Here is a 26263-nt window from a genome sequence, read left to right as displayed (position 1 = left end):
TGCAAGCTGATGTGTCATTCTTTTCCCCTCACACTGTAGGCACTTCGTAGATGGCAGTAGCAGCAGCACTTCCGTCTCACAAACGCGGAGCACACTTGCACAACAAAAGGAGTAAGTTTTATGGTGCTGTGAAACAGGCAGGGCAGTGGTGGGGGGGGGGATAAGGAGGAAACGTTTATGGCATTAAAAAGTGACTGAGGCCACCTATAGACGCTGGGCTAATTGGCTTCTGTTCGTGCTGCTGGTGTGTGTCAGTGTGGAGCTGTGAGGGGAGGAGCGAGGACACAGCTGAGGTACAGAGGACCGATTCAAACCGGGAGTTAAAGTTAAATACGAAGCGGGCGCTAACGAATACAGAAGGGCTTATATTAAAAAAAAAATAAAAATATATATATATGTTTGTGTGTTAAGCTAATCGTGTGATATTAACTCTACCTGAGGAAAAACCCGCCTTCCCCCGCGCGCTGTTTTACAGTAGGCGCAGAGCTGGCAGTGGCTGCTTCCCTCAAGACTGTGACTGACCTGCACAGGTAAGCTTTTCATCTTTCCTTCTTTCCTTCAGCAGCGTCTGCTCTGATGTTTAGATACAAAACAGAAACCAACTAGCCTTCAGAGCACAGGCAATGCTAGAAGAGGACTTTAAAAAGAATAGCTTGTGTTTATGATCCAAAGTTTGACTTACAGCACCGGCATTCTTTATATTATCTCTCACAGCACTTATAATGCAAGGAAGGGTTTCCGGTGTCATCCATTTATAATTGTTTATAAAAAGCAAGCTATTTGCGATTAATATTTATTGTGGGGGTTGTGAAATATAAACTCAGTGTTGCGTTATCTAAACTCGGGTTTTGGAATGAAAATAACATCTTTAACCTGTGGACTGGAGCCAGTGTGCACTCTGTTACACTGGAGTGATTCAAAGAAGTAAACGCAGATTGTAACCGAATATGGAGACAAAGTAAAAGGAGAAACTTCACCAACCCAACAACAACAACAAACCCATAAATACAAGCGATCAACTGAAGAGGGCAGATGAGCACAGGGCGAAAAGAAATTATGCTGTTCTGTGTTAAGATACTCATAATTGGACTGATTTCTAATCTCACTTGTTTTGTATAAAATCACACAGTAGAAATAAAGATATTTTCAAAACAAAGAAATGCAGACGCAGTTTCTCCTTAAACTGGATATTTCTAGTGAGTCTGTATTGCCTTGGAATTTATTTCCTTCTTCTCAGTCAATGAGTCCTTCAGGTTCAATATGTGTTCACTATTGATTGTTCGAACAGCAGCTCAACTCTGCAAATCCCCCTGGATATCTGTGCATTGATTATTCTAAGAGAGGTCTTCGATCTTCTACTCTTGATTAGGACGCCGAAGTGCCAGTGAGCAAGGTGCTTTACTGGCAACTCATGCCGGTTCACTGATGAAGCCTTGATTGGCCTGAAAATAGCAAAGTGAATGGAAACTCTGTTTCAGCCGTTTGCTTTATTAACCATGAACCCGGAGAAAGTCAATCAGTGCCATTACTATGTGTACTCATGTCCCCAGACCTTAACCTCAGCTTTACAAGGAGCTGCAAATGTTAAAATGTAACAACAGCATCAGCGGGGTTCAATGAATTATTGATGCAAAGACCTGAGACTCTGAACTTTTCCATACGACTGCTTTTAGCAAAAACAAGTGCTTTGTGCTTAAAATCAGTTGGCTCACACTGCCGTTTCTGACGCTGTTAAATATAATGTTCAAAATGGATTAAATTCTCTGACACGAGCCGAAGAGCAGTTTTGCCCTCACCTGGTAGTTTTAAAGGCTACACAACGTCTGACGACCATCAGTCCGTGGCCATCTTTTCCCCCTGAAAGGCACGTAGTGGTTGTAACAGGAATGAATAATTGAGAGGCCAGGCCAGAAAACAGTCATGGCGTATGTCCAGTTAATGATCCACCCACTTATGTATGTTCACGATGAAGACAGGGCTCGGACGCTACGTAGAGCTTGGGCTGGATGAGCAATGGAAAAATGTAGATTTGCTAAATTTGGTTGGTTCATGTTGAGCAAAAGTCATTATCTTGGCTTGTTACCACCAACTCCCTTGCATAAAAGAAGATGATTCATTTGAAAAACTCTGCCTGTGATTAACCAGAGTAAACATGACCAGACAGATATGAATGGCTTATGTACAAAGCCCCAGTAAAAATAGTTACATCCACATCTTCTACCACCACAACTCTGTGTCTGATGATCTAAACATTTCCTGTCAGTGTCTGTGGTGAGTCAGAGAAAGCTTTTATTTTTATGACCACATGTGCTTTTATTATCAGGACCAGACAAGATGGTGATCATGATTGTTACCTCGGGTCTTTTAGGGTTCCACGCAAAACATAATAAAATACTGTTATATTGATTTTCACTTTCATTAGTAGCAAATCCCATAGGAGGCATAATTTATCATGACAACATGAAACAACAGGCTACTGCTTATCATTTTATGGTCTTACAGCAGTTTTAGTAAACAGCTTTCAGACACATCTCACTTCTGTCAGCTTTTACCTCTTCATACAAACGGGATTGTGGCTCTTTGTTTGTTCAAAAGGTGGTTCTTTAAACAAAATCCATTCCTGCCAAAGGAACCTTAGATAAGAAATAGGCGATATGCATTTAAAAGCCTTGAATGAAGGTAATGTAAGTACTGCTAGTTATATGCTCACTTGATTTCTTGGCCTGAGCTAGATGAGAAGATCTGTCTAATACTTATACATGTCCGTTCAGTATAATGTTGGTCCTAGAGGACATTTAGCTTAAAGCAGGAGAAAGCAGTCAAGTCAGCCAAGATCCCCTTTTCACTTTCACATCTTTATGCAAAGCTTTCCTGGATCATCTAACTCATTAAAATGGCATCTTTGTTATTTAACTCTCAAGCAAGGAAATATCAAAGCTTTAGTCATTCTTGAGTTGCAGCTCATGATTTCTTATCAGTTTAATGAGTTATTTTACTCTTTTTGTTTTATCAGGTGTCACTGGGTGGTTTAAGGATGGTTTTGACTCAGCAGCAGACCTGGAGGTAGCGACACATCGCCTGTGCCTTTGGGCCCCTGGAACCCGGACTGGAGATGGTCCACTGGGCCGGACAGTGGTGGGCATGCGTCTGGTTCCAGACTGTGCTGGCCTTTGCCCTGGCCAACTGTGCGTCATTGGCCCCCAGCCCTGTCAACTTCTCTGTTGTGTACACAATGCCTTTCTTCCAAGCTGGGGGTCCCATCCAAAACATAGTCAACAACTCATTTTACCAAGAAGTGTACGTGGCCTCTAAGAATGTGATCGAAGCTGTCAACAGAAGCCTGGAGAAGGTGTGGGAGCTCCGCACTGGGCCAGTGGGGGGCTCAGAGTGTCACATATGCAATTTGTGTGAGATTGACAAGAATCACAACTTTCCAGAGGACACAGACAATCAGGTGTTGCTGTTGGATACACTCTTTATGTATTTATATTCTTGTGGAAGTTCTCAGTACGGCGTATGCTATTTCCACCAGCTGAACCCAAATGGAGAGCCACCCTCTCTTTCAAAGTGTTTGTTCAGAAAGGGCTCAAACTCTGCTGCTAACTGTCCTGACTGTGTGGCTAGCCCTCTTGGTACGAAAGTCACAATGGTGGAGGAGGGTCAGACTGTCTATTTTTTTGTCGCGGCCAGTGTTAATGACAGTGTCACTCAGCGTTACGGCAGGAAGTCTTTATCAGTTCGTCGACCACTGGCCACAGAAGATGGTTTCTTCAGTGATGTGCGTGGTCTGACTGTCCTTCCCAGCCTGCGAAAGACATACCATATTGAATATGTCTACAGCTTCTTCACTCAGGAGTTTGTGTACTTCCTTTCAGTCCAGAGAGAGAGCCCGGATCAGGAATCGTCGCCTTTTCAGACTCGTCTGGGACGTCTCCCGAGGAACGAATGGGAAATGAAGCGGTATCGCGAGTTGATCTTGGAGTGTCGCTTTGAACCAAAGCGCAGGAGGAGGAACGTAGCCAGTGAACCTTATAAGGATATTGTGTACAACGTGGTCCAAGCAGCCCATTTTGGCAAAGCAGGCAGGGAGCTGGCAGAGGAGTTAGGAGCGGAGGAGGAGGATGACATCCTGTATGGTGTTTTTGCTGTCACCGACGACAACGGAGTCACAGAGCATGACTCTGCCCTGTGCGCCTTCCCCATGGACAATGTGAACAAGGCAATTGCTGATGGGGTGGATGACTGCTGTGAGTCTGGACCTGAGCAGCTCTCTAGAGGGCTCTGCCATTTCCAACCCTGTGAGAGCTGTCCACATGAGGTGAGCGCATCAGTCTGCAAATACACAACTATGAAAATGCTACTTCTTCTTCTAAATGCTACAGTTGCTTGGTCTGAGCTGGCAAAAAGGAAAGTATGTCGCGATAAGATGAGCAGAAAATTATCTGAACTTGGATAATTTATGGACTAACAAAGGTGGCTCGATAAAACTCTTGCACAATATGTCTCTCATCTTCATCCAGCCTTGGTGCTGAAAATGAATCCATCACAGGAAGCCAAAAACTGTTTGTCTTGTAGTGGCAGGCTCCAAAAGTGAATCAATCCCTAAAAGACTCCCATGTTAAACCCTAAATTAAAAAGCCCCTTTACAGCCTGGTACCAAAAATGGTTTTGGCCAGAACTGATAGTTCCTCCTTCCATCTTTTCTATGAATATTTAACTTGAAGATGTCATGAAGATGTCTTTGAATCATTGTGGTTTAGTGACAAATAAAACTTAGATAAATACACACTTATACCACATCTGTAAACAATGAGATTTCTGACAAAACCTTCACTAGGTTTACAAGAAAATGTTGATCAGACACAACCACACAGTGTTGTCACCAAAGCGTCACTGACGAGGCAAATCTCCCTGGGTTTCTGGCTAGGTCACACGCATCTTATATGGAGCAGGGATTTTCCACTCAAAGGCGAGAGGTTTGCTGGATGAAGATTTGGGGTTTATTTGCAGCTTTTACATCAGACACTCGTCAATGGAGCACATTTTTTGAGATGGTTTTGAGAGATATTTAGAGACAGTGCAGCTAGGAAAACAAACACTGGAAATTTCAGAGCATCTGGTTGTTCTTGAATGCATCATTGCTTGGCTGTTTTGTGCACAGCTGGGATTCTCGGCATATTTGGCCAGCTTTTCCTACGTCTGGCTACTTCTGGCTTCATTACACACAGTACAAAACCAATGGGAGAGGTCTGGGTGGTATGACCATCTTTTATATACAGTCTATTGTATTCACCCTTTTTGTATGAATTTTTATGGTCATTCAGTTGAATCTATTTTCCTCTTTAGCCAGAAATGATCCTTTATTCATCATGTATCACCTCCTCTAGATGAGACACCAATGAAAAGGAAAATTTTGTGGTTTCTGTGAAGCAATATTAAGGTTTCCATTTTAGTCATATTAGGAATGTGAGAAGCTTTTGCATCGGAAGTCAGTTGGCAGCCACTGTTAAGTCAGAGAAAACAGGGATGCAGAAAGCTTTTTGGATCGCTAATAAATATGGAAAAAGTCTTACTACACTCATCATTATCCAGAAGGACCTGGATGGCAGCCAAGTGGGAGTGAGGGTCAGTTTTTTTTTCTATAGGCTGAATGCTCTCAAGAAGGGACTGGAAAGGTTTGCCCCGTTCCCTTTTTGTGTGACTTTAGTCAGTGGCCTTTTCAGGCGATGCGTGTGCGTTAGGATGTCTGATTTTAAAGGTCTTAGAATATGTTGCTGCTGGTTTCTCGTGGGAAAACGCCTGTTTATTCCCAGATCCCATGCATATTTCTCATATTTTTTTGTGTTAAATTATTCAGTTTTGTCTTTTGGGGTAGGTTTTGGGTAGTGGGAGCTGTGGTAAGACATCTGATACCACAGTTACTTTAAGTAAATTCCAGTTTGAGAAACTATGAGTATTCCCACAAGGACTGGTTGCTATTACTGTAATGTTGCTGTGATATTGTAAAGCTGTATAATTAGTATGATTTCAGCTGCTGGTTATCCCAGATGATGGCACTTCAGGAGAAAGTGATTTCATAAAGTTTGGCAGAACTCGAGTTATGTTGCCCCTTCCTCTGCCTTTGGAGGAACACTTTTTGGTTGGACTAATGAAGTGTTCCTGTAATGGATCTTCTGTTGTTGCTTTTGGCTGCTGGTCTGAATATTGAGTAACGTGACAGCGGGACTGTCCAATAGACTGAAACCTTGGTTCTTCCACTTCACAGCAGACCAATATATGCCAAAACTGCTGCCAAAACATCATCTGTGTTTAATACAGTGGCTTGCAAAAGTATTCTGCCCCCGTGACCTTTTCCACATTTTGTCACATTACAGCCACAAACATGAATCAATGTTATTGGAATTCCACGTGAAAGACCAACACAAAGTGGTGTACACGTGAGAAGTGGAACGAAAATCATACACGATTCCAGACATTTTTTACAAATAAATAACTGCAAAGTGGGGTGTGCGTAATTATTCAGCCCCCTGAGTCAATACTTTGTAGAACCACCTTTTGCTGCAATTACAGCTGCCAGTCTTTTAGGGTTTGTCTCTACCAGCTTTGCACATCTAGAGACATAAATCCTTGCCCATTCTTCTTTGCAAAACAGCTCCAGCTCAGTCAGATTAGATGGACAGCGTTTGTGAACAGCAGTTTTTAGATCTTGCCACAGATTCTCGATTGGATTTAGATCTGGACTTTGACTGGGCCATTCTAACACATGGATATGTTTTGTTTTAAACCATTCCATTGCTGCCCTGGCTTTATGTTTAGGGTCGTTGTCCTGCTGGAAGGTGAACCTCCGCCCCAGTCTCAAGTCTTTTGCAGACTCCAAGAGGTTTTCTTCAAAGATTGCCCTGTATTTGGCTCCATCCATCTTCCCATCAACTCTGACCAGAGCATGCTGCTGCCACCACCATATTTGACAGTGGGGATGGTGTGTTCAGAGTGATGTGCAGTGTTAGTTTTCCGCCACACATAGCGTTTTGCATTTTGTCCAAAAAGTTCCATTTTGGTCTCATCTGACCAGAGCACCTTCTTCCACATGTTTGCTGTGTCCCCCACATGGCTTGTGGCAAACTGCAAATGGGACTTCTTATGGTTTTCTGTTAACAATGGCTTTCTTCTTGCCATTCTTCTATAAAGACCAACTTTGTGCAGTGCACGACTAATAGTTGTCCTATGGACAGATTCCCCCACCTGAGCTGTAGATCTCTGCAGCTTGTCCAGAGTCACCATGGGCCTCTTGGCTGCATTTCTGATCAGCGCTCTCCTTGTTCGGCCTGTGAGTTTAGATGGACGGCCTTGTCTTGGTAGGTTTACAGTTGTGCCATATTCCTTCCATTTCTGAATAATCATTTGAACAGTGCTCCGTGGGATGTTCAAGGCTTGGGAAATCTTTTTGTAGTCTAAGCCTGCTTTAAATTTCTCAATAACTTTATCCCTGACCTGTCTGGTGTGTTCTTTGGACTTCATGGTGTTGTTGCTCCCAATATTCGCTTAGACAACCTCTGAGGCCGTCACAGAGCAGCTGTATTTGTACTGACATTAGATTACACACAGGTGCACTCTATCTAGTCATTAGCACTCATCAGGCAATGTCTATGGGCAACTGACTGCAGTCAGACCAAAGGGGGCTGAATAATTACGCACACCCCACTTTGCAGTTATTTATTTGTAGAAAATGTTTGGAATCATGTATGATTTTCGTTCCACTTCTCACGTGTACACCACTTTGAATTGGTCTTTCACGTGGAATTCCAATAACATTGATTCATGATTCATTCATTTGGCTTGTTACTATGTCACTGAATTATTAAGCTATTTCTGTGATGACAAATGCACTATTGTTTTAGACTTAAAATGTTTGATAATATTCTGGCTTACAGTTTTTATTTTTACAGCTTTTCAGTTTAATTAGTTTTATATTTGTATTTATGATTTGTATTTAGAGTAGCTGTAACGGAGAGTTAGGCTTTAGGAAAGCAATTCATACCCACTGTTTTATACTCCTCTGGGATTAGGAGGTGGATGACTTCAGGCAATAGCAGTGCTGTTTTTGTTTTTTTCTTAAGCTCTAAGGTTACATACAGTCCATATATTTTTAGACACTGACTCAATTTTAGTTTATCTGTATATCACAACATAATTGAGATATAGTTATATGATTATTATGGTCTGATCTAAGCAGCTGAACAAGTATATTGGATTAACCACATAGAAATTACTGCCATTCTTTGCACTGGTACATATTAGCATGGTCTCAAATGTAACTGGATGGGTTCACTTAAGGGTGGGATTTGAATGTGAACAAATTTAATCTTCAAGGTAAAGACATTTCATTTGTTTCATCAACTGAAACAAGTCATTTTTAGGATTCAAAAACAAACCAAATCTGTCAGAGAGATAGCAGGAAAGGAAACTGTGGCACATTTGGTGAAAAAAATAACACATAAAAAGGACCTTACCGAAGACAGAAGGTTTACCGAAGACATTAGAGGTGGATCGCTGCAGAATCCTTTCCAAGGTAAAGAAAAACCTGTTCACAATATTCAAGTTAGGACAACTCCAGGAGGTAAGCATATCATTATCAGAGGTTCACCACAGGGTTTAAACCAGTGATCTGTCTCAGAGTGGCCAGATCAGACATTAACACATACCTAAAACAGCACGTATCTCCTGGAAAAGCAGGTTTTGGACAGATGAAACTTGGATCAACGTATATCAGTGATGAGGGGAAAAAAACAGAGGAAATGTGACACAAAGACATATATGGCCTCCAGTGGCACTAGGCCACTAATGTCAGGCTTCAGTTAACTGGAGGAGACTTCACACTACGATTGGACATTGACTAGAAAAATATGGCAAATTCAAGCCTGTCTGTAAACACGACAGCTTGGAAGGTTTTAAATAAATTCCATTAAAGCTTTGCAGGGGTGCAGAGTGGGCTCATGTTAACAATCCATAAAAATTTCCCTACATTCACTAAGCTCTTCAAGGTCAACTCAATGACTTACTGACATTCTTACTGACATTGTTTGTATTGACGACATATAGGCAGTGATGTATAGGGATTCTAAATATCACATTATTTTATTATGAATGTTATGTAAATTATAATAACAGGTCATAATATTCCAGAATTGGCATTTTTTCTTTTGAAAACACTTATGATCAAAACATGTTTTTCACTTGATATTTATTGCAAAACATTAAAATTGTAACACAGGCGAAACTGGACTCAGGCGCAGACCAGCTGAACTAGAATAGCAATCGTAAATGTATTTACGAAACACCACATGAAAGTATAGACAGTGTACAGGGCAGGGATATGCAGCGGTCCAGGGGGAAATGGGGAGAAAGTTCAAAACACGCTCCGCTCATTCGCTCCTTCCCAGTTTGTCTTCGGCACTCTTCTGAATCCAGCACACTCCGCTCACTCGCTCCTCTCGTATTTGTTTTCTACACACTCACTCTTACTCCATTCTACGCCACACCACCAGGGAAACAGATCGGGGGTACGGACAAGTCCGAGAACCTAAGCACAAGAGAACTGCGGTTAGCATAATCCCTGTAGTCACACGAGAAACAGGGTTTATCGGGGCTGTACTGACGAGAGTAACTCAACAAAGACACAGAGACCATGACAAAAATAAATTTTACTAAAAACAAAATGCATGCCACATGTGCTCTACACCCAAAAAGTGTCATTAAAATTAAGTCAAGTATATTAAAATGGGTTTTAACAGGACCAACTTTGCACTTGTTTTTACTGCACTACAAACTTGGCCAGGTCTCCCTTGAAAAAGAGGTTTTTAATCTCAATTCGATCTTCCTGGTTAAATAAATGTTAAATAAAAAAATACAAAAAAAAAAAAACTTTTTAAAGTATATAGAACAAAGAAAACAAAATGAATATTCACGAAAGACAATACTATTCCATTACAAGTAAATGCTGCTCAGTGAGCTGCCTTGGTGGAGGTTTGTGTTCTCATAGTGCTTCTTGTTCCTTGGTAGAATACTCCCTTAAATCAAACTGTGATGCTCCCTGCTCTGTATCTACAGCTCCAGGGCAATCCTCCTGTCAGTAATGCAAGGCATAAACATCTATCAAAGGCCTTTAGATTATTAAATAATCATATTATCACAACCGATTCACCTCGGGCTTCTGGTGTGCCAGATACTTTGTTTCTCTTTGTCACCCCGGTGACGAGCTCAACTTATCTCACAAGAAAGCAGCTCAGTCTGTCGAACCACAACTGTACATTTTCCAGAGATCAAATATTACAATCTAATAATATGGAACTGCTCAAGGCATGTAAAACAAACAATGCTCCCATGCGGTCGGACAGCTAATAAATCTTCCTTAACATACTATAATGGCTGTGTTCTTGTTTACATCAAAAAACCTTTATATGTGATTGATGGTGTAGATTTGATTACATTTCCCATTAAACAGTGACTTTAACAGATTTGTCCAAATGCAAGCCCCCCTTAATAGTTTATTCTCAAGGACCAACTTTCATCACACAGCATACATTAGATCAGACATTCTCAGACTCTGCTCAGTTATCATAAAGAATCAGAATTGAAATACTTTATTAATCCCAGAGGACGTTATGTGGTCAAAGTTGCCCCAAGACAGTAAGAACAGTAACGAACAAGTTAAAGTACCCCTCTTATCATACTGACTTTGTTATTTCTCTATAGAGGATGTGCAGATATTAAGGGTATACAATTACTGCAGTGTGCACTTGTGTTTTTAGATCAAGGAATTGTACAGAGAGATGGATTTGTTTCATGCTGCCTTTTAAGTTAAACATATCCCTGCAAATACAGTAATTTGAGTTAGAAAATATACCTCAGGGTATAGTCAAAGGAGCTTGCAAAGAAAAGCGTCTGGACTTCTTTAAGTTACTTGAAGACGTTTCACCTCTCATCCGAGAAGCTTCTTCAGTTCTAAGGTCAAATGGTGGAGAGTCCCAGATATAAACCTAGTGGGAGTAACCCCCCACAGAGGGACAAAAGGACCCCCTGATGATCCTCTAATCGCCTGAGCCAAGGTGTGAAACTGGGTGTGGGTCCCAATCAGCCAGAGTTTCGGGTGAGTTCATTGTGAAACCTGGCCCCACCTTATCATGCGAATTCCTGAGATCAGATGGCCCAGGATGTGAGTGGGCGTTAAGGCGTCTGGGAAGGGATCTCAAAACTGGATTATAGATGGCAGAGAGTTGGTGTCGTAAACCCCCGCCTCTGTTCAAAGATGGTCGCTCACAGTGGACATAGATGGCTTCTTTCACTCCTCTTTCAAACCATCTGTCCTCTCTGTCCAAAATGTGAACTTTGGCATCCTCGAAAGAGTGTCCTTTATCCTTAAGATGCAGGTGGACTGCTGAGTCTTGTCCTGTGGAGGTGGCTCTTCTGTGTTGTGCCATGTGCTTGTGAAGTGGCTGTTTGGTCTCTCCAATGTAGAGGTCTGAGCATTCCTCGCTGCACTGTACAGCATACACCACATTGTTAAGTTTGTGTTTTGGCGTTTTGTCTTTCGGGTGAATCAGTTTTTGTCTGAGCGTGTTGCTGGGTCTGAAATGCACCAGGATGTCATGCTTGGAGAAAACTCTCCTGAGTTTTTCTGATACACCGGCTACATAGGGGATGACAATGTTGTTGCGTCTGTCCTTCTTATCCTCCCTCGCTGGTGTCTGGTCTTCTTTTCTGTGCCTCTTTGCTGACTTTAAGAACGCCCATTTAGGATAGCCGCACGTTTTGAGTGCTTCCTTTACATGTGTGTGTTCCTTCTTTTTTCCTTCAGGCTTAGAGGGAACATGTTCTGCCCGGTGGTGTAGGGTCCTAATTACTCCAAGTTTGTGTTCCAGAGGGTGATGGGAGTCAAAAAGGAGGTACTGGTCCGTGTGTGTGGGCTTCCGGTAAACTTCGATGTTGAGGTTGCCGTTCTCCTCAATGTGCACAGCGCAGTCCAGGAAAGGCAAACAGTTGTCCTTGGTGTCTTCCCTGGTGAACTAGAAGACAACGCAGGAAATTTCACACCTTGCTTCCAAAAACACACACTCCTCCTCCTGAATGGAGGATAAGAAAGACAGATGCAACAACATTGTCATCCCCTATGTAGCCGGTGTATCAGAAAAACTCAGGAGAGTTTTCTCCAAGCATGACATCCCGGTGCATTTCAGACCCAGCAACACGCTCAGACAAAAACTGGTTCACCCGAAAGACAAAACGCCAAAACACAGACTTAACAATGTGGTATGCTGTACAGTGCAGCGAGGAATGCTCAGACCTCTACATTGGAGAGACCAAACAGCCACTTCACAAGCGCATGGCACAACACAGAAGAGCCACCTCCACAGGACAAGACTCAGCAGTCCACCTGCATCTTAAGGATAAAGGACACTCTTTCGAGGATGCCAATGTTCACATTTTGGACAGAGAGGACAGATGGTTTGAAAGAGGAGTGAAAGAAGCCATCTATGTCCACTGTGAGCGACCATCTTTGAACAGAGGCGGGGGTTTACGACACCAACTCTCTGCCATCTATAATCCAGTTTTGAGATCTCTTCCCAGACGCCTTAACGCCCACTCACATCCTGGGCCATCTGATCTCAGGAATTCGCTTGATAAGGTGGGGCCAGGTTTCACAATGAGCTCACCCGAAACTCTGGCTGATTGGGACCCACACCCAGTTTCACACCTTGGCTCAGGCGATTAGAGGATCATCAGGGGGTCCTGTTGTCCCTCTGTGGGGGGTTACTCCCACTAGGTTTATATCTGGGACTCTCCACCATTTGACCTTAGAACTGAAGAAGCTTCTCGGATGAGAGGTGAAACGTCTTCAAGTAACTTAAAGAAGTCCAGACGCTTTTCTTTGCAAGCTCCTTTGACTACGATGACCTGGATGACTGAGAACCTTCACAGACACCTCAGGGTATACTTACTAAACTTCTTCTACAGTTAAACCTAAATGACTGCTGATCAGCTGCTGAACACAACGTAATATGATATATCAAGAATAAGTGATCATTTTAATGCTCAGTATAAACAATTTTTTATGTCTATAGCCTGAAACACATTGACAGCACAACACTGCACAAGATCATACTCTCTTTTTCCAGCATAAAGGACAAACAACCTGTTGATACCCTGTTGCCACATATTGTGCAATACTGCCTCGCTGCAGCTTGCACTTGAACTGCTTTTTCTCTCACCATTTCCTGTTGTCTGTGCCCTCTGCTGTCTACGACCTTTGTACTAGAGCATGGAGAACAATGCCACATGCAGAGACCATCCTACCATGGTGTCAAAGCCCTACTACAGAGTGGACCTGTTCAACAGGAAGATGACAAACGTCCTGCTCACATCTCTCCTCGTCACAACTATAGAGAACAAGACCGTGGCCCACATTGGTACCTCGACCGGACGCCTGCTTCAGGTATAGCATAATTTATCATCTTTAGCATTTGTCTTTATTTACTTGCTCCTCTACTAATGATCAACCCTTCATTTTGTGTTGGCAGCTTGTGCTGACAAGATCCAGCCCTGTCATCTTTGCCAATTACTCCTTGGTAGAAAACCAGAGGGTCTCCTCCATTGCTGCTGTGCATTCTTCAGAATATCTTCTCTTTGTGGTTGGAGACAAGGTACAGCTGCGGTCCCTTTGCACAGTATACCAATCTTATACCAGTCCAAGCTTAGCAGACTCTGTGGGTAAATCGTGCTCTCACTATTGAAAGACACGGAGATCTGGTCACATCACAGTTACAAAAGAGCTGGGTAATTTTAGCAGTCTTTTTGTGACAATCTAGAGCACCTGCCCGGGTGTTCTCTTGCCTTAGGGCCAGCGAATGTCTTTCACTTTTTAAATGGTGTTACCCTTGTGACCATGAGAATCAATTAGTGGGTAATTAGAAAATTGAAGAACTTGAAATGACTGTCAGAGCCTTAAACCGAATCATTAAATCAAACTGGTCACGTGACCTTAGAAAATGACGCTCCTCTGAACATGTTTGTAATATTTTGATGACACTAGATAAGACTCGTTTCAGCACTAGGAGCTGTCCAGCTGACCTCTTAAACAGACTATTGCTGAATGAGACCAAGTATCAGCTTACACGTCTCTCTCCATGAACAGGATCAGTTATTAAGGAGCAAATAAAATGATTCTACAGTAGTTTTATGAAACAAGCAGTGTCCAAAGTGCCAGTGTAAAAACTGAAGATTAAACATTATTTTATGCACACCTATGTCATTTACATTATCACTTACATCTTGTTTAAATCCTGCATTTAAGATTTTTACATGTGTCCTCCTAACACTATGAAAGGGATGATCTACTCAGGTATTTAAATACAAGAAACAAGGTATAATGCAGACAAACATGTCAGGCAGAATACTTTTCATATTTAATGTGAGAAATCAATACTTGGTTTTGAAAAGAACATTTCTTATGCTGCTTATAGGTTTCATTATATGAAAAATAAAATGGAGAGTTTTTTCCCCCCTAGCAATAAGTGTGTGAGATGAAAACAGTTATTATTCTGTTTTAGATGATCCAGGTGCCCCAAAGAGGACCAGGCTGTCAACACTTCCTGACTTGTGCCATGTGCCTGACTGCCCCAAAATTCATGGGCTGTGGCTGGTGCTCTGGAGTGTGCTCGTGGGAGAGCGAGTGCCACAATCGCTGGAGAAACGAGTCCTGCCCACCTGGGATCTCCGGAGTGAGATTTAGTCTAATAATCCACAATCTCTGAATCTGAAATCTACAACTTATGACAGCATTCATTTTCAATGGTGAACTATAATTGTCTTTTATTAACACAGTTCTTTCCACGGACTGCTCCCCCTGATGGTCAAACAGAGCTAACGCTGACTGGGTGGGAGTTCCAGTCGCCTTTGAGGCCTGCTATCACCTCCAGAACCCACCAGATCCGACTGGGACAGACGTCCTGCACTGTGATTCCAGCCAAAAGCAACAACACGTAGTGAGTAACTTTGCAAGGCTTGTTTTGGTTCCAAGGACAAGGTTTTTGTGTTATAACCATTATCAGCAAATCCATCAGTAGTTTTTTTTTTTATATCTTTGCTGCACTGTGATATGCCCTATTTATATTAATGCTTGCTCATTATTCTATAACGGTCTTTGCAAACAGCAAAAATAAGTCACCGAAGGTAATTTTGTTTCCTGTTGTAGTCAGACAGTTCACCATGAAATTAAATTGTTAGTAGTTTTGTTGGACATGTCTAATGCAAGTGTTTTCTTCTGATACTCAGCTTGGTGTGTAAGATTCGCTCTGGGGCCACTGAGCTGTTCAAACCAGTCAACATTACAGTGGAAGTGCATGAGGGCAAAGTGGAGGGACGCTACTCTATTGAAGGGAAGGCAGAAATGCCAGGATTCACATTTGTGGTAACCTTTGTTAATATCTTGCAGTTCTTTTTTCCTTGTCTATGAAGAGGGTTTGCTTTACCACAAAATCAAAATAAACTGACTTCTTCAGGTTCCCAACATCACAGAAATCCAGCCCAACTATGGCCCTCGTGTTGGGGGCACACTCATCACAGTGAGTGGGCCTCACTTGGACGCTGGAAAGACCAGGAGAGTCACTCTTAACGATGTGGCCTGCGACATAAAAAGGTACAAATACAAAACCTTACGTGCTTTGTAGCACAATCACTTACTCGGTTTCTCAAGTGTTTGTCTTAGAGCTTGTAAAGTTGTCTTGGTTTGGAAAAGTGTTAAAAGACTCACAAGTGAACTATTTTTTGCTCCAGTTCTTGATGATTACACAAATATATTTTAGAGCATGAAGCCTTTCGATTTGCTCCAGTTTGTCTGTTGTGACGTGTCACTCACACATAGCTTTGTCTCTCTGCAGGGTCACAGCGCCTAAAGGCAACGTGTCTTCCATCATTTGTTTGTCCAAAGAAATCTCAGAGGTGAGAGATGTTCCTCTGAGTGTGTTCATTGACAAGTCTCCTGTTCTCACAACAAAGGTGTTTTACTACAAGGAAAACCCAAAGATAACAGACGTCCGGCCTGACTGTAGCTTTGACAGGTAATGCCACAGAAACCTCAGCACAAAAACAGCTGCTGTGTGTACATACTTTGAGGGCATGATTGGACCATTTTGCATTTGCACTTCACTTTTGTGTATTATTCATTTTTCTGAGATGGCAGATTCATTAAAAAATGGAATTTAAACGTCTTTTTGTTGCAGAGGTTCAAAGATTGTCATTGAAGGGGAGAACCTGGATTCTGTTTACCGCACAATCATCCGCTTTAAACCCAATGAGAGCCACCTGAAATCTGTGTCAACGGTACAGTTCCATCATCGATCATTGTAAATATACAGTGCTCAAAAAAATTAACAACAGGTGCACCAATGAGGCAACATTCAAAACGGGAATGGTTTTACAGCTGGAGGCCACTGATATTTTTCCCTTCTCATGTTTTCTTACTGTTTTTTTTTTTTTTAACTTGTTTTCCATTTGGGTAGGCTCAGTGTCACTACTAGTAGAATGAGGTGATCCCTGCACCCTACAGAGGTTGCCCAGGTAGTCCAACTCCTACAGGACGGCACATACATTTGCTGTATTTCCTACCATAGTCTCAAGAGCATGGAGGAGATTCCAGGACCCAGACAGTTTCTCCAGAAGACTTGGACAGGGCCTTAACCAATCAGCAGGACAAGTGTCTACTCCTTTGTGCAAGGAGGAACAGGATGAGATCTGCCAAAACTACAAAATGACCTCCAGCAGGACACTGGTGTTCAGAAACAGACTGACGAGGCCCGACATCCTCAGTGTGCTCTGTGCTCACTGCCTGACACTGCTGAACTGCGGCACCATGAGCACATGAGAACATGTAACCAACATGAAAGGGTCTGGAGAAAGTAATCCTGCCTGTAACATAGTTTAGCATGGCTGGTTTAGCGGTCAGTCAGTGAAGGTTTCCAGGTCACGCAGTTCCAAAGGATGAAGGAACTGACACCAACTGGTCCCCATGCTCGCCCATACTTAAACCCAATAGGACACCTCCGGGAAATTATATTTCAAGTCCATCCAGAGCCACCAGGTTGCACTTCAGGCTGTACAGGCTTCATCTAGATCTGGAAAGAGATACCCCCCGGATACCGAGGAGTATTCCACAACATTATCAGGCATGCGTAAAAGCATGTGGGGGCCACGCAAACAACTGAGGAACATTTTGAGTTGCTGCAATGACATTTCTTTTGCAAAAAGGACTATTCTGCTGCATCATTTTTTCAGAGTATCTTTGAATTCAACTCTCTGTATTTTAACTCTGATAATTTTTATGCCCACAAAATGCTGCGACATCCTTTCATTCCTAACACATTACCCAGTCCATGTCATTATAAATATCCAACATGATTTTTCTCCCTTTGAGATCTGATATGTTTTTAGTATTTTTTTGAGCTGTGTATTAAATTATAGAGTTTCTCTATTGCTTCTCTGGGTGATGTGCTTATATTTTACTGTATAGAACAAGCATTAAAATTTTATTACACTGTTTTGTTTCAGGAGTGCCTCGGCAAGTCTTTACCCACACGGATGGAATGCATGACCCCTGTTTTCCACAGGGATGAAACTGTGGAAGGATCGCTATCTTTTGATATGGATGGAGCATCAAGCCTGTGGAGCAAAGAGTTCTCCTATCACCCCTACGGCGAGCCCATACCTTTTGAAACAGAAGGACATGTTCTAAATTTGTACCCTGGGTTTGATGAAGTGTCACTACATGTAAGCTGTTGTGTTACTTCATTCTTACTTAAATCAATTCAAATGTGTGGAATATATTGGAAATTTTAAATATCACACGTTTTGATCCTGTTCTTAGCACCAAAAGCTGAACCTGGTGAGCTCCTGCATGACCATCATTATGACGGTGGCAGGTGTTGATTGTGGTGCTAAAGTCCTGGATAATGAGATAACCTGCAGGATCCCCAAAAACATGACCATTCCTAGTGAGGGACTACCAGTGAAGGTCGGTCAGATGGTTATAAATTGATTAACGTGATTCAATATGGAACTTGGGGTCCTAGGTTTTACTGTCTGTGCCACTGATTAGTAACCATTACTGTACGTCACTAAGTTGTCTGTCCTGTCTCGTGTACCTACAAGATAGGATAGACAAGTAACTGTTGGATAAATTCAATATTTTTTATATGAACACAGATCCCATCTCCACCATACTGATTCCGGCATTCTAACTATGGGTTCTGACCCCATATCTATATAAAAGACCAGTTTCTGTGCTTTTTATGACATTCAAATGAAAGAAATTACAAAAATTAACAACATGGAATAATGAGTTGTGATATTTCATGATTCCCTGAACATGCTAAATTTGCAAGTTCAGAATAAGCTAACCCTATTTTTAGCTTACTAAATATTAAGTGACTGTCCAAAATAAGCTAGTTTTAGCTTATTAGCATTTAACCTAAGTTTAATATTAAAATAATATGTTGACTGTAATATATTACTTATCTTTCTGTAAGTAGGCAATGGATTGGAATGTCAGCATTTTAAATTTGCACTAATGTGTCGTATACAGTGTTGGGGTCAATACTAAACAAAAACTCATGCATCACACATTACTCGCTTCTTTTCTTAAAACTAATGCAGTACGTGATTTAATTACTCCCCGTGGAAAGTAATTTCTTACACTACTCGTTACTTTCATGTAACATGACCTAAAATGCATTGCCACATAAATACCGGTTAACAGTGTTAACCTTCGGCTGCATTCCACACGCTGACACAAATCAGTACTTTAATGACGACATACACGATGGCTTTCTTTTTTAAGCATGAACAAAGACCACTACACAAAGCAAGGCAAGTTAAAAGTGATCATCGGAGTGATTCTCCTGCAGAAACACGTGCAGGTATAAAAGAGAAGTTACAATGCTACATGTCTGAATGCTCATCACAGCTACTGTTACCTGCAGAAGGCTTTGGCTGCTGGGTTGTGTGCACTCAATATTGATGTCACTTAGGGGTCTTTGATACCTTTGTGTTAGCATGCTGTGAGTGCAGATGCTTGTACTGAGCTGATGTAGCGTTAGCAGTATTTGTGTCAGCAGCTGTTTCTGTCTTGGATGCACTTTGACTCTTAAAAATAAAAGTAGCGTCCATATCTCCAAGTAGCGTCCTCCTCCTTGCTGTCCACCAGGCATGCAGATACTCTTTAATGTATAAACAGAATACTATAGAAAAATTATGGATCTATTAGAGATGCATGCTGTTTGTTTAAAGTGTTGAGCCATCCACCATAAAATCAACATTTAATGTACAAATTAATATTATTATTAATTTTTTTTTTTTTTTACAGCTGAGCTCATACAAAATTAGATTTTTACTAACTAACATTGGTTCGAGCATATGTGGCAATGTCATGGATCGGCTGTGTGGCAGGCGGGAGGAGGACCCAATCGCAAGATTCACAAACACCGGGATGAACTCAAAAGCAGCTTTATTGCTGACAGGCAGAACATAGGAAATACAGAACTCAACTAAACTGGGAATCAATAAACTAACACTCGTAGGGAGACACAGGGAATCCACACAACAATGAGGGAGAACGCGACGCCGAACAGAGGGAGACGCAGACAGAAATACACAGAGGGTTAACGAGGAAAGTGGGAACACACGGGGAACACAGCTGACACAGATAACCATAACGAGACAGGGCGGGGTGAACATAACACTGACGGGAGACGGGCAGAGTCAAACAGGAAGTACACAGAGGTTCAGACAGGAGGAGAGAGAGCACGGGGAAAACACAGACATAACGGGCTGGGGAAACATGGAACAACCACAAAGGGAGACGAGGGCTCATAAATACACAGAGGGCACACAGGGGGGAGAGAGAGAGCACGGGGAGAACTTAGACATAACGGGCAGGGGAAACATGGAATAAAACATAAGGAGAGACGAGGGCTCACAGATACACAGAGGGGCACACAGGGGGTAAAAGCCACGAAGGGAAAACACTTAGGGAACAACACAACAGGGCAACTCAGGAAACATGGCCTAAATAGGGAACAAAATACAAACATACAAGAAAACTAAGAACACTGGGCCAACATGGCCCAGGACCATGACAGGCAAAAACTTTTACATAAATGAATGGTTTGCTCCAGATCTACAGAAATACTAAACTTGTGATTTATGGACTTTATTTTCTTAGATCTCCATCAACGGACAGGTTCACAACGTTGGCACAGTGGTGAGGGTCAGCAACCATTACATGGTGGGGATCGTTTTGGGGATCCTGGCAGCTCTGGTTGCCGGGGCGGTGCTGGCCTTTGTTGTCATGAAACACTTAAGGAAGAAGAAGAAAGGTTAGCGCCGCTTTCATGTGTGGACCTTGACGAGTCATGTTTATACAACTGCTAGTGGGTGTCAGTGTGATGAATTACTAAAGTCTTTCAAGTAGAACATCTCAGGTTTTGTATAGGATGTAAATGTTCCACTGTTAGGGTTGATGATTGAACATTATTGTGAAATGTTTTTCAGCCTCCATGGTAGAGTCACGTTTAACCCACAGCGCCAACCGCTGTGGTACAAATAATGTGGAGATGTCACCTGTTGGAGACTACAGAAGAGGTGGCTATCTAAGCACATATATAATATTCTTTACTCTAATTATTGCTGATTTTCCTTTGACAAAGACACCTTCATAAACTTAATAACTTCATGCCTCTCTTTTTCTTTCTCTGTGAACTTTTACTAGTAGTATCGCTAAGTCCTCCCACCCCCTTGGTGGGGCCGGTAGCATTCCCCAGCCTGACCTATGCTGGAGGTCGCATAGATCCGACCCTCACTCCCCTCCTTCCTACAGAAAAGATCCCTATCACCAGTTTTAGGCCAGAGCTGCTGGAAGAGGTGAAAGATGTTCTCATTCCTGCCGAGATGCTTGTTGTCCAGAAACATCGGATTATCGGAAAAGGTAAGGACTTGTGCACGTGAAAAAACTTGCTATGGAAGCCAAGCATTATATAATATTTTGAAGCAACTCTGTAATTATGTCTCATTTTTGTTGCAGGTCATTTTGGAACCGTCTATCACGGCTACTTCACAGACTCCAACAACAGAGAAATCCACTGTGCTGTCAAGTCTTTGAATAGTTGAGTAATTTCTGCTTCTTGAGGTTTGATTTATATGTTTTACGAAAGAACCCGAGTGTCTCTGCTGTGGAACAAAGTGCTAAGAGTATCTGTGATGTCCTATGAGTACCTTTCAGAAGAGGTTCTCTCTGTAATTCCACTGTCTTCTCAGAGGCCATCAGAAAAGAATCTTTACATGTGTGTGTCATCAGGAATAACAGATGTGGAAGAGGTGGAGCAGTTTCTGAAGGAAGGCATCATAATGAAGGGCTTCCATCACAGCAACGTGCTTTCTCTGTTGGGCATCCTCCTGCCACAGGAAGGGCTCCCTCTTGTGGTTCTGCCATACATGAAACACGGGGACTTGCGGCATTTCATACGCTGCGAGAAGAGGGTGTGATAACTATATTAAAATATTGGAAATTCATCACCTCGTTTATGAGGAACTATCTGTTAAATACCTAATGAACTATCATTTCCTTTTGTTTAATGAGGTGTGTCTTGTTGTGTGTTCATGGATTTCTTTAGAACCCCACTGTAAAGGATCTGATTGGCTTTGGGCTGCAAGTTGCCAAGGGGATGGAGTATTTGGCCCAGAAGAAGTTTGTGCACAGAGATCTCGCTGCACGCAACTGCATGTGAGTTTCCAAGACATGCAGAGAATTTAGCAAATGTTTCAGTGTCTCTGTTAGACTTAAAGCATTTGGTTTCGAGAGAATCCTTCAGTTGGCTTTTCCTTTCTTCAGGCTGGATGAGTCGTACACGGTGAAGGTGGCGGACTTTGGCATGGCCAGAGATGTTTTCGATAAGGAATATTACAGTGTTCAGGACCACAGGAAGGCTAAACTGCCTGTCAAGTGGATGGCCATCGAGAGTCTGCAAACACAAAAATTTACCTCCAAGTCAGACGTGGTACGCACATAAAGATTTACTGCAGTAAAGTTGCATTTAAAATGTATTTGATTTGATTTCCATTACACTGTTTGCATTAAAACGTTGCATTTGAGTGTTTTATGCACATTTGCTGACACTTGATGTATATTTTTTGTGTCTTTGGATACAGTGGTCCTTTGGTGTTCTGATGTGGGAAATGCTGACCAGAGGAGCCAGCCCCTACCCAGAGGTGGACCCATACGATATAACGCACTATTTACTGAAGGGCAGGAGGCTTCCTCAGCCACAGTACTGCCCTGACCCTTTGTAAGTAGTAAGAATGAAGTCATTTTATGGCCCCAAATTTCTGATTCACTCCAAAAGTTATTGCAAAAATACACTGTGTAAGTGTTGATGTGGATCCTACCAATGCTTAAGTAGTTCTGGTACAAATTAACAGCTGCAGGGTAAAAGAGAACAAAAAAAAAAAACATGACTCAAAGTCCAGATAATAATGACAAGATGTTCGAGTGGAGTGATACCTGTAAATTCTCCACTACTTTGTATTTTAACATGGTTATGCAACACTGTCTTGGAGTTAATGTTTATGTGTTTCGCACTCACGCAGATACACTTACACACAACTGACAACCCCCCCCCAACACACTCTAGTGTGACCGTACTTTTGCCTTTTAATGATAAACTGCTTAGATGGCGATCTCTTGCTCAACAACTAAAGAGTAACCATGCATGCCCCGTGTCCACTGAGGCCTGGCAACACATTCAACGTGGTCTGAGGTCTCATGGAAGGGACCTGGACCACCTAGATCAGAGCGAATCAGAGGAACAATGCTTTTTAATTATATAATCACTTTCTTGGTGGTCCATTCACTTTAAGAAGCTAAATTCTGGGAATGGTGAAACAAACCTAATCTGGCTTGACCCAAATGTAACAAAATTTACATGTCATTAATTAAATATTTTCAAAATATTCTTTGCCAGCTTGAACCATGAACCTCCTGGGATCTCATCTGGTTGCCTATGTGAGCTTCCTAGGCGCTGGATTGTCTTACAGCTGTACACAGCCTGGCAAGCTGTTTCACTCGCTCTAGTCTTTGTGCTAATGAGCTGCCGGGTACAGATATATGCTTAGTGTTCAGACACAGGAGAGCTATCTGTCTCATTATCCAACTCTCAGCATACAAATATATGCCATCTTCTCAAATTGTTGTGCTTCACGGCCCTGTAAACCCTGGTTCAATAAAACAAGTGTATGACACGCATGCCAATCAAAATCGTTCCTACATGCCATGTTGTCATCAGGAGAGGATTAACCAGCTGCAGCTATTAACACATACACAGTGTTTCTGTGTGAGTCTGCTGTAAGTCTGTAAAATTTCAGGGCCTCGTAAATTTTACGTGAAAATGTCTAATTCCTTATACAGTATATTAATTGTGCCTGTATTTTTTCCCCAGGTATAGCATTATGCTCCAGTGCTGGGACCCGGATCCAGAGTTGAGGCCCAGCTTTGCTACACTGGTGTCAGCTGTCTCCACCATACTGTCTGGCCTGGAAGGAGAGCACTACATCAGTCTGAATGTCACCTACGTCAACCTTGACCAGCCTCATCCCTATCCTGCCCTGACTGAATCCGCTGATGAGTATGACTCCACAGACGTTGAAGACTCGAGCTCAATGTCTTCTTGATTCACCTCCCCCTACTTACCCCCTACTTTAAACTGGTTCTGGTGCTAATAGCAGGTGCACAAAAAAGGAAAAAAACAAACTTCTGTCTCATCACACCAGTGTTTTTTACCTCAGTGGATTTGAATCAGAATGGAAAAAGTGAGAAGGCCCAACTGTGGGCTTTAGGTTTGTGAACCAAAGGAAAAAGAAAGACAGAGATAGCAAGATATTCTTCATCGTAGTGCGTTAGGTAAGTAAAAAGTACCTTCAAATTACGAACACCTACAGAAGTGCAGGCACTACAGCTCACAGATGCTGGGCGCTGAAGAAGAAAAGTGTGCTTTTTGGTGAGCGAGGCATTGATGAGAGGGGAGCTCAAGTGCTTATTTCTGACAGTGGATTAAGGGGCTGGTACTGCATTAGTTCTGGATTGGTGCTGCGCAGAGCTTTTGCAGATGCACATGTTCTTCCTCCACAAATGGATCCAAATAATAAAGCATACTTCATCATGTTAGATACCACCAGTAAAATTCAAACCTTAAAACTGCTTTATCTTAAGTTTATTTATTTCCAATAAATAAACTGGTAACCGACAATATGTTAGACTGTAGTAACCAGCTATTAACCAGCTAGTTTTGTCGTACTAGCTGGTTAGTAAACCAAAGAAACAAAATGTTTTTATTGTAATACAGTCATCAAAAAAAACAAAGTACACTCATTTTGGATTCTACAATTTTACATATCAGGACATAATAAAAATAATCTGGTCTTCAGCTGGTCCTGAAATTAAATAAATCCAGTCTCAGATTAAGTATAAAACATGACATATTATCTCATGTCTTTATTTATTTAACAAAATTAAGCCAAAATGCAGAAGCAGTTGGTGAAAAACTAAGTACACCCTGACTATTTCCATAGAAATTTAGAGGGTAAACAGCAGCCAGGTGCTGTTAAATAAAAGCACTTTATTAACTGATCATCAGCAAGTGTGAGCGCCTCAATAAAACTAAAGTTTTGGCAATATGCCGGTCTCACGCATTCAGGCGTTTGTTACCCCAATGCGAAAGAAAGATGTTGATGTCCATCAGTCTGGGAAGGGTTATAAGATCATTATAAGATAAATATAATTCTACAGTCAGAAAGATCATTACAAGCGAAAAGCATTTAAGACAGCTGCCAATCAGCCCAGGAGTGGATGTCCCATCAAATTCACCCCAATTGTAAAGTTGAAAGCTACAGGCCTCAGTTATCATGTTAAATATTAAAGTTCATGTCAGTACATTTAGAAAAAGAAGGACCGAGTGTGGCTTGTTTAAGGGTTGCCAAGAGAAAAGCTCCTCTCTCTAAAAAGAGCATGACAGCGTGGCTTGGGTTTGCAAAGTTGTATCTGAACAAACCACAAGACTTCTGGAACAAAGTCCTTTAGATTTAGATTTAGATGAGACAAAGTGGACATGTGTGGCCATGATGCATTGCAGCATGTTTGACAAACACCAAACGCAGCATATCAGCACAAACACATCATACCAACTGTCAAGCACAGTGGTGGAAGGGTGATTATTTGTTTTTTTATTTTTTATTCACTGCTTACTGTTCTAATGTTGGACTGTTGAATTGATTTGCCTATTGTGGGCTAAATAAAGTTTTGTGAATTGATTCCGATTCTGATTTGGGTTTGTTTTACAGTCACTGGACGTGGACACCTTGGAGTCATTGAGGTGAATACAAACTCCTCTGTAGACCAAAGTATTGTAGAGTCAAATGTGAGGTCATCTGTGTGAGAGCTAAAGCTTGGCCCAAACCGGTTCATGCAGCAAATCTGCAACAGAATGTGTGAAAAAGAAAAGAATCATCGAGGTGTTCGAGTCCAGACTTCGGATTGTAATGTTATGGTGGTGACTAAAGAGAGGTGTGCATGAATGAATGAACTAAAGTAGCATTGTGAAGAACAGAGGCCAAAAATCTCTCCACAATGATGTGAGAGACTGATGCAGCATCAAATCAAAAACAATTCAGGCTATTGTTGCTAAAAATGACTCTACAAGCTACTGAATTACAGGGTGTAATTACTTTTTCACACACTGCTTATATATTTTGGCTTGGTTTTTAATGAATAATGACGTCATAATCTTAATAAACTTGTTCACCTGTGGTCGTATTTACCTAATTCTAAGACCTACCGGCAAGTTCTGTTCCACAAAACCTTATAACTGACAGAGAGTGCACTGTCTTCAACCATAACTGTTTGTCCTTTAGCAGCTAATTTATTACAGAGTCATTAAGTTAGCCTTAATGTTAGCTAGCTTGCTACAAATTACACAAAACAGCTTTGCCAGGTTGGACGAAGTAAAGCTCTTCCGGTCCAGGGATTCTTTAAATAAAAAACACAGTTTGGGGCTAAAAGGGTAGCAGAGTAACTCATATCCAGCAGTGTTGCTTTTAATTATTTTGCTGTATAATGATTCCTCTGCATATTTTGTATCAAACTTTAAAGTTTCAACATCGACCACAACTC

General features: G+C 41.8%; 1 protein-coding gene across 3 annotated transcripts; it reads left to right on the top strand.

Moving 5' to 3' along the window:
* Positions 1-39: 39 nt before the first annotated feature.
* mst1rb (macrophage stimulating 1 receptor b) lies at positions 40-26263 on the top strand. Of its 3 annotated transcripts, none has more exons than XM_085405756.1 (22): positions 40-111; positions 476-530; positions 3014-4318; positions 13313-13489; positions 13575-13697; positions 14604-14774; positions 14878-15038; positions 15328-15463; positions 15555-15691; positions 15933-16112; positions 16275-16374; positions 17599-17817; positions 17915-18061; positions 20270-20423; positions 20599-20688; positions 20816-21031; positions 21128-21208; positions 21401-21582; positions 21717-21826; positions 21935-22100; positions 22252-22388; positions 23538-26263. In XM_085405756.1, exons 3-22 carry the CDS (start codon positions 3113-3115, stop codon positions 23767-23769), a joined length of 4125 nt encoding a protein of 1374 aa, XP_085261882.1. In that variant the 5' UTR covers positions 40-111; positions 476-530; positions 3014-3112; the 3' UTR covers positions 23770-26263. The 3 variants fall into 3 exon arrangements, with proteins under 3 accessions (XP_085261882.1, XP_085261881.1, XP_085261884.1); XM_085405755.1 differs by having other exon boundaries at positions 441-530; XM_085405758.1 differs by lacking the exon at positions 40-111 and having other exon boundaries at positions 142-530; positions 20819-21031.

Source organism: Rhamphochromis longiceps, linkage group LG5 (assembly GCF_057381845.1).
Source record: "Rhamphochromis longiceps isolate RC_006_pf linkage group LG5, R_longiceps_female_GT1.1, whole genome shotgun sequence".
Lineage (NCBI taxonomy): Eukaryota > Metazoa > Chordata > Actinopteri > Cichliformes > Cichlidae > Rhamphochromis > Rhamphochromis longiceps.
Note: the sequence above shows the minus strand (reverse complement) of the source record. Positions and strands in the feature narration are given on the sequence as shown.

What these genes read in the sequence shown, in the direction of transcription:
- mst1rb (XM_085405756.1), top strand. Translation starts at nt 3,113, where the DNA reads ATGGTCCACTGGGCCGGACAGTGGTGGGCATGCGTCTGGTTCCAGACT. An exon ending in GCCAAAAGCAACAACACGTA is followed by an intron (nt 15,039 to 15,327) that starts GTGAGTAACTTT and finishes TCTGATACTCAG; the next exon opens with CTTGGTGTGTAAGATTCGCT. An exon ending in ACCTGAAATCTGTGTCAACG is followed by an intron (nt 16,375 to 17,598) that starts GTACAGTTCCAT and finishes GTTTTGTTTCAG; the next exon opens with GAGTGCCTCGGCAAGTCTTT.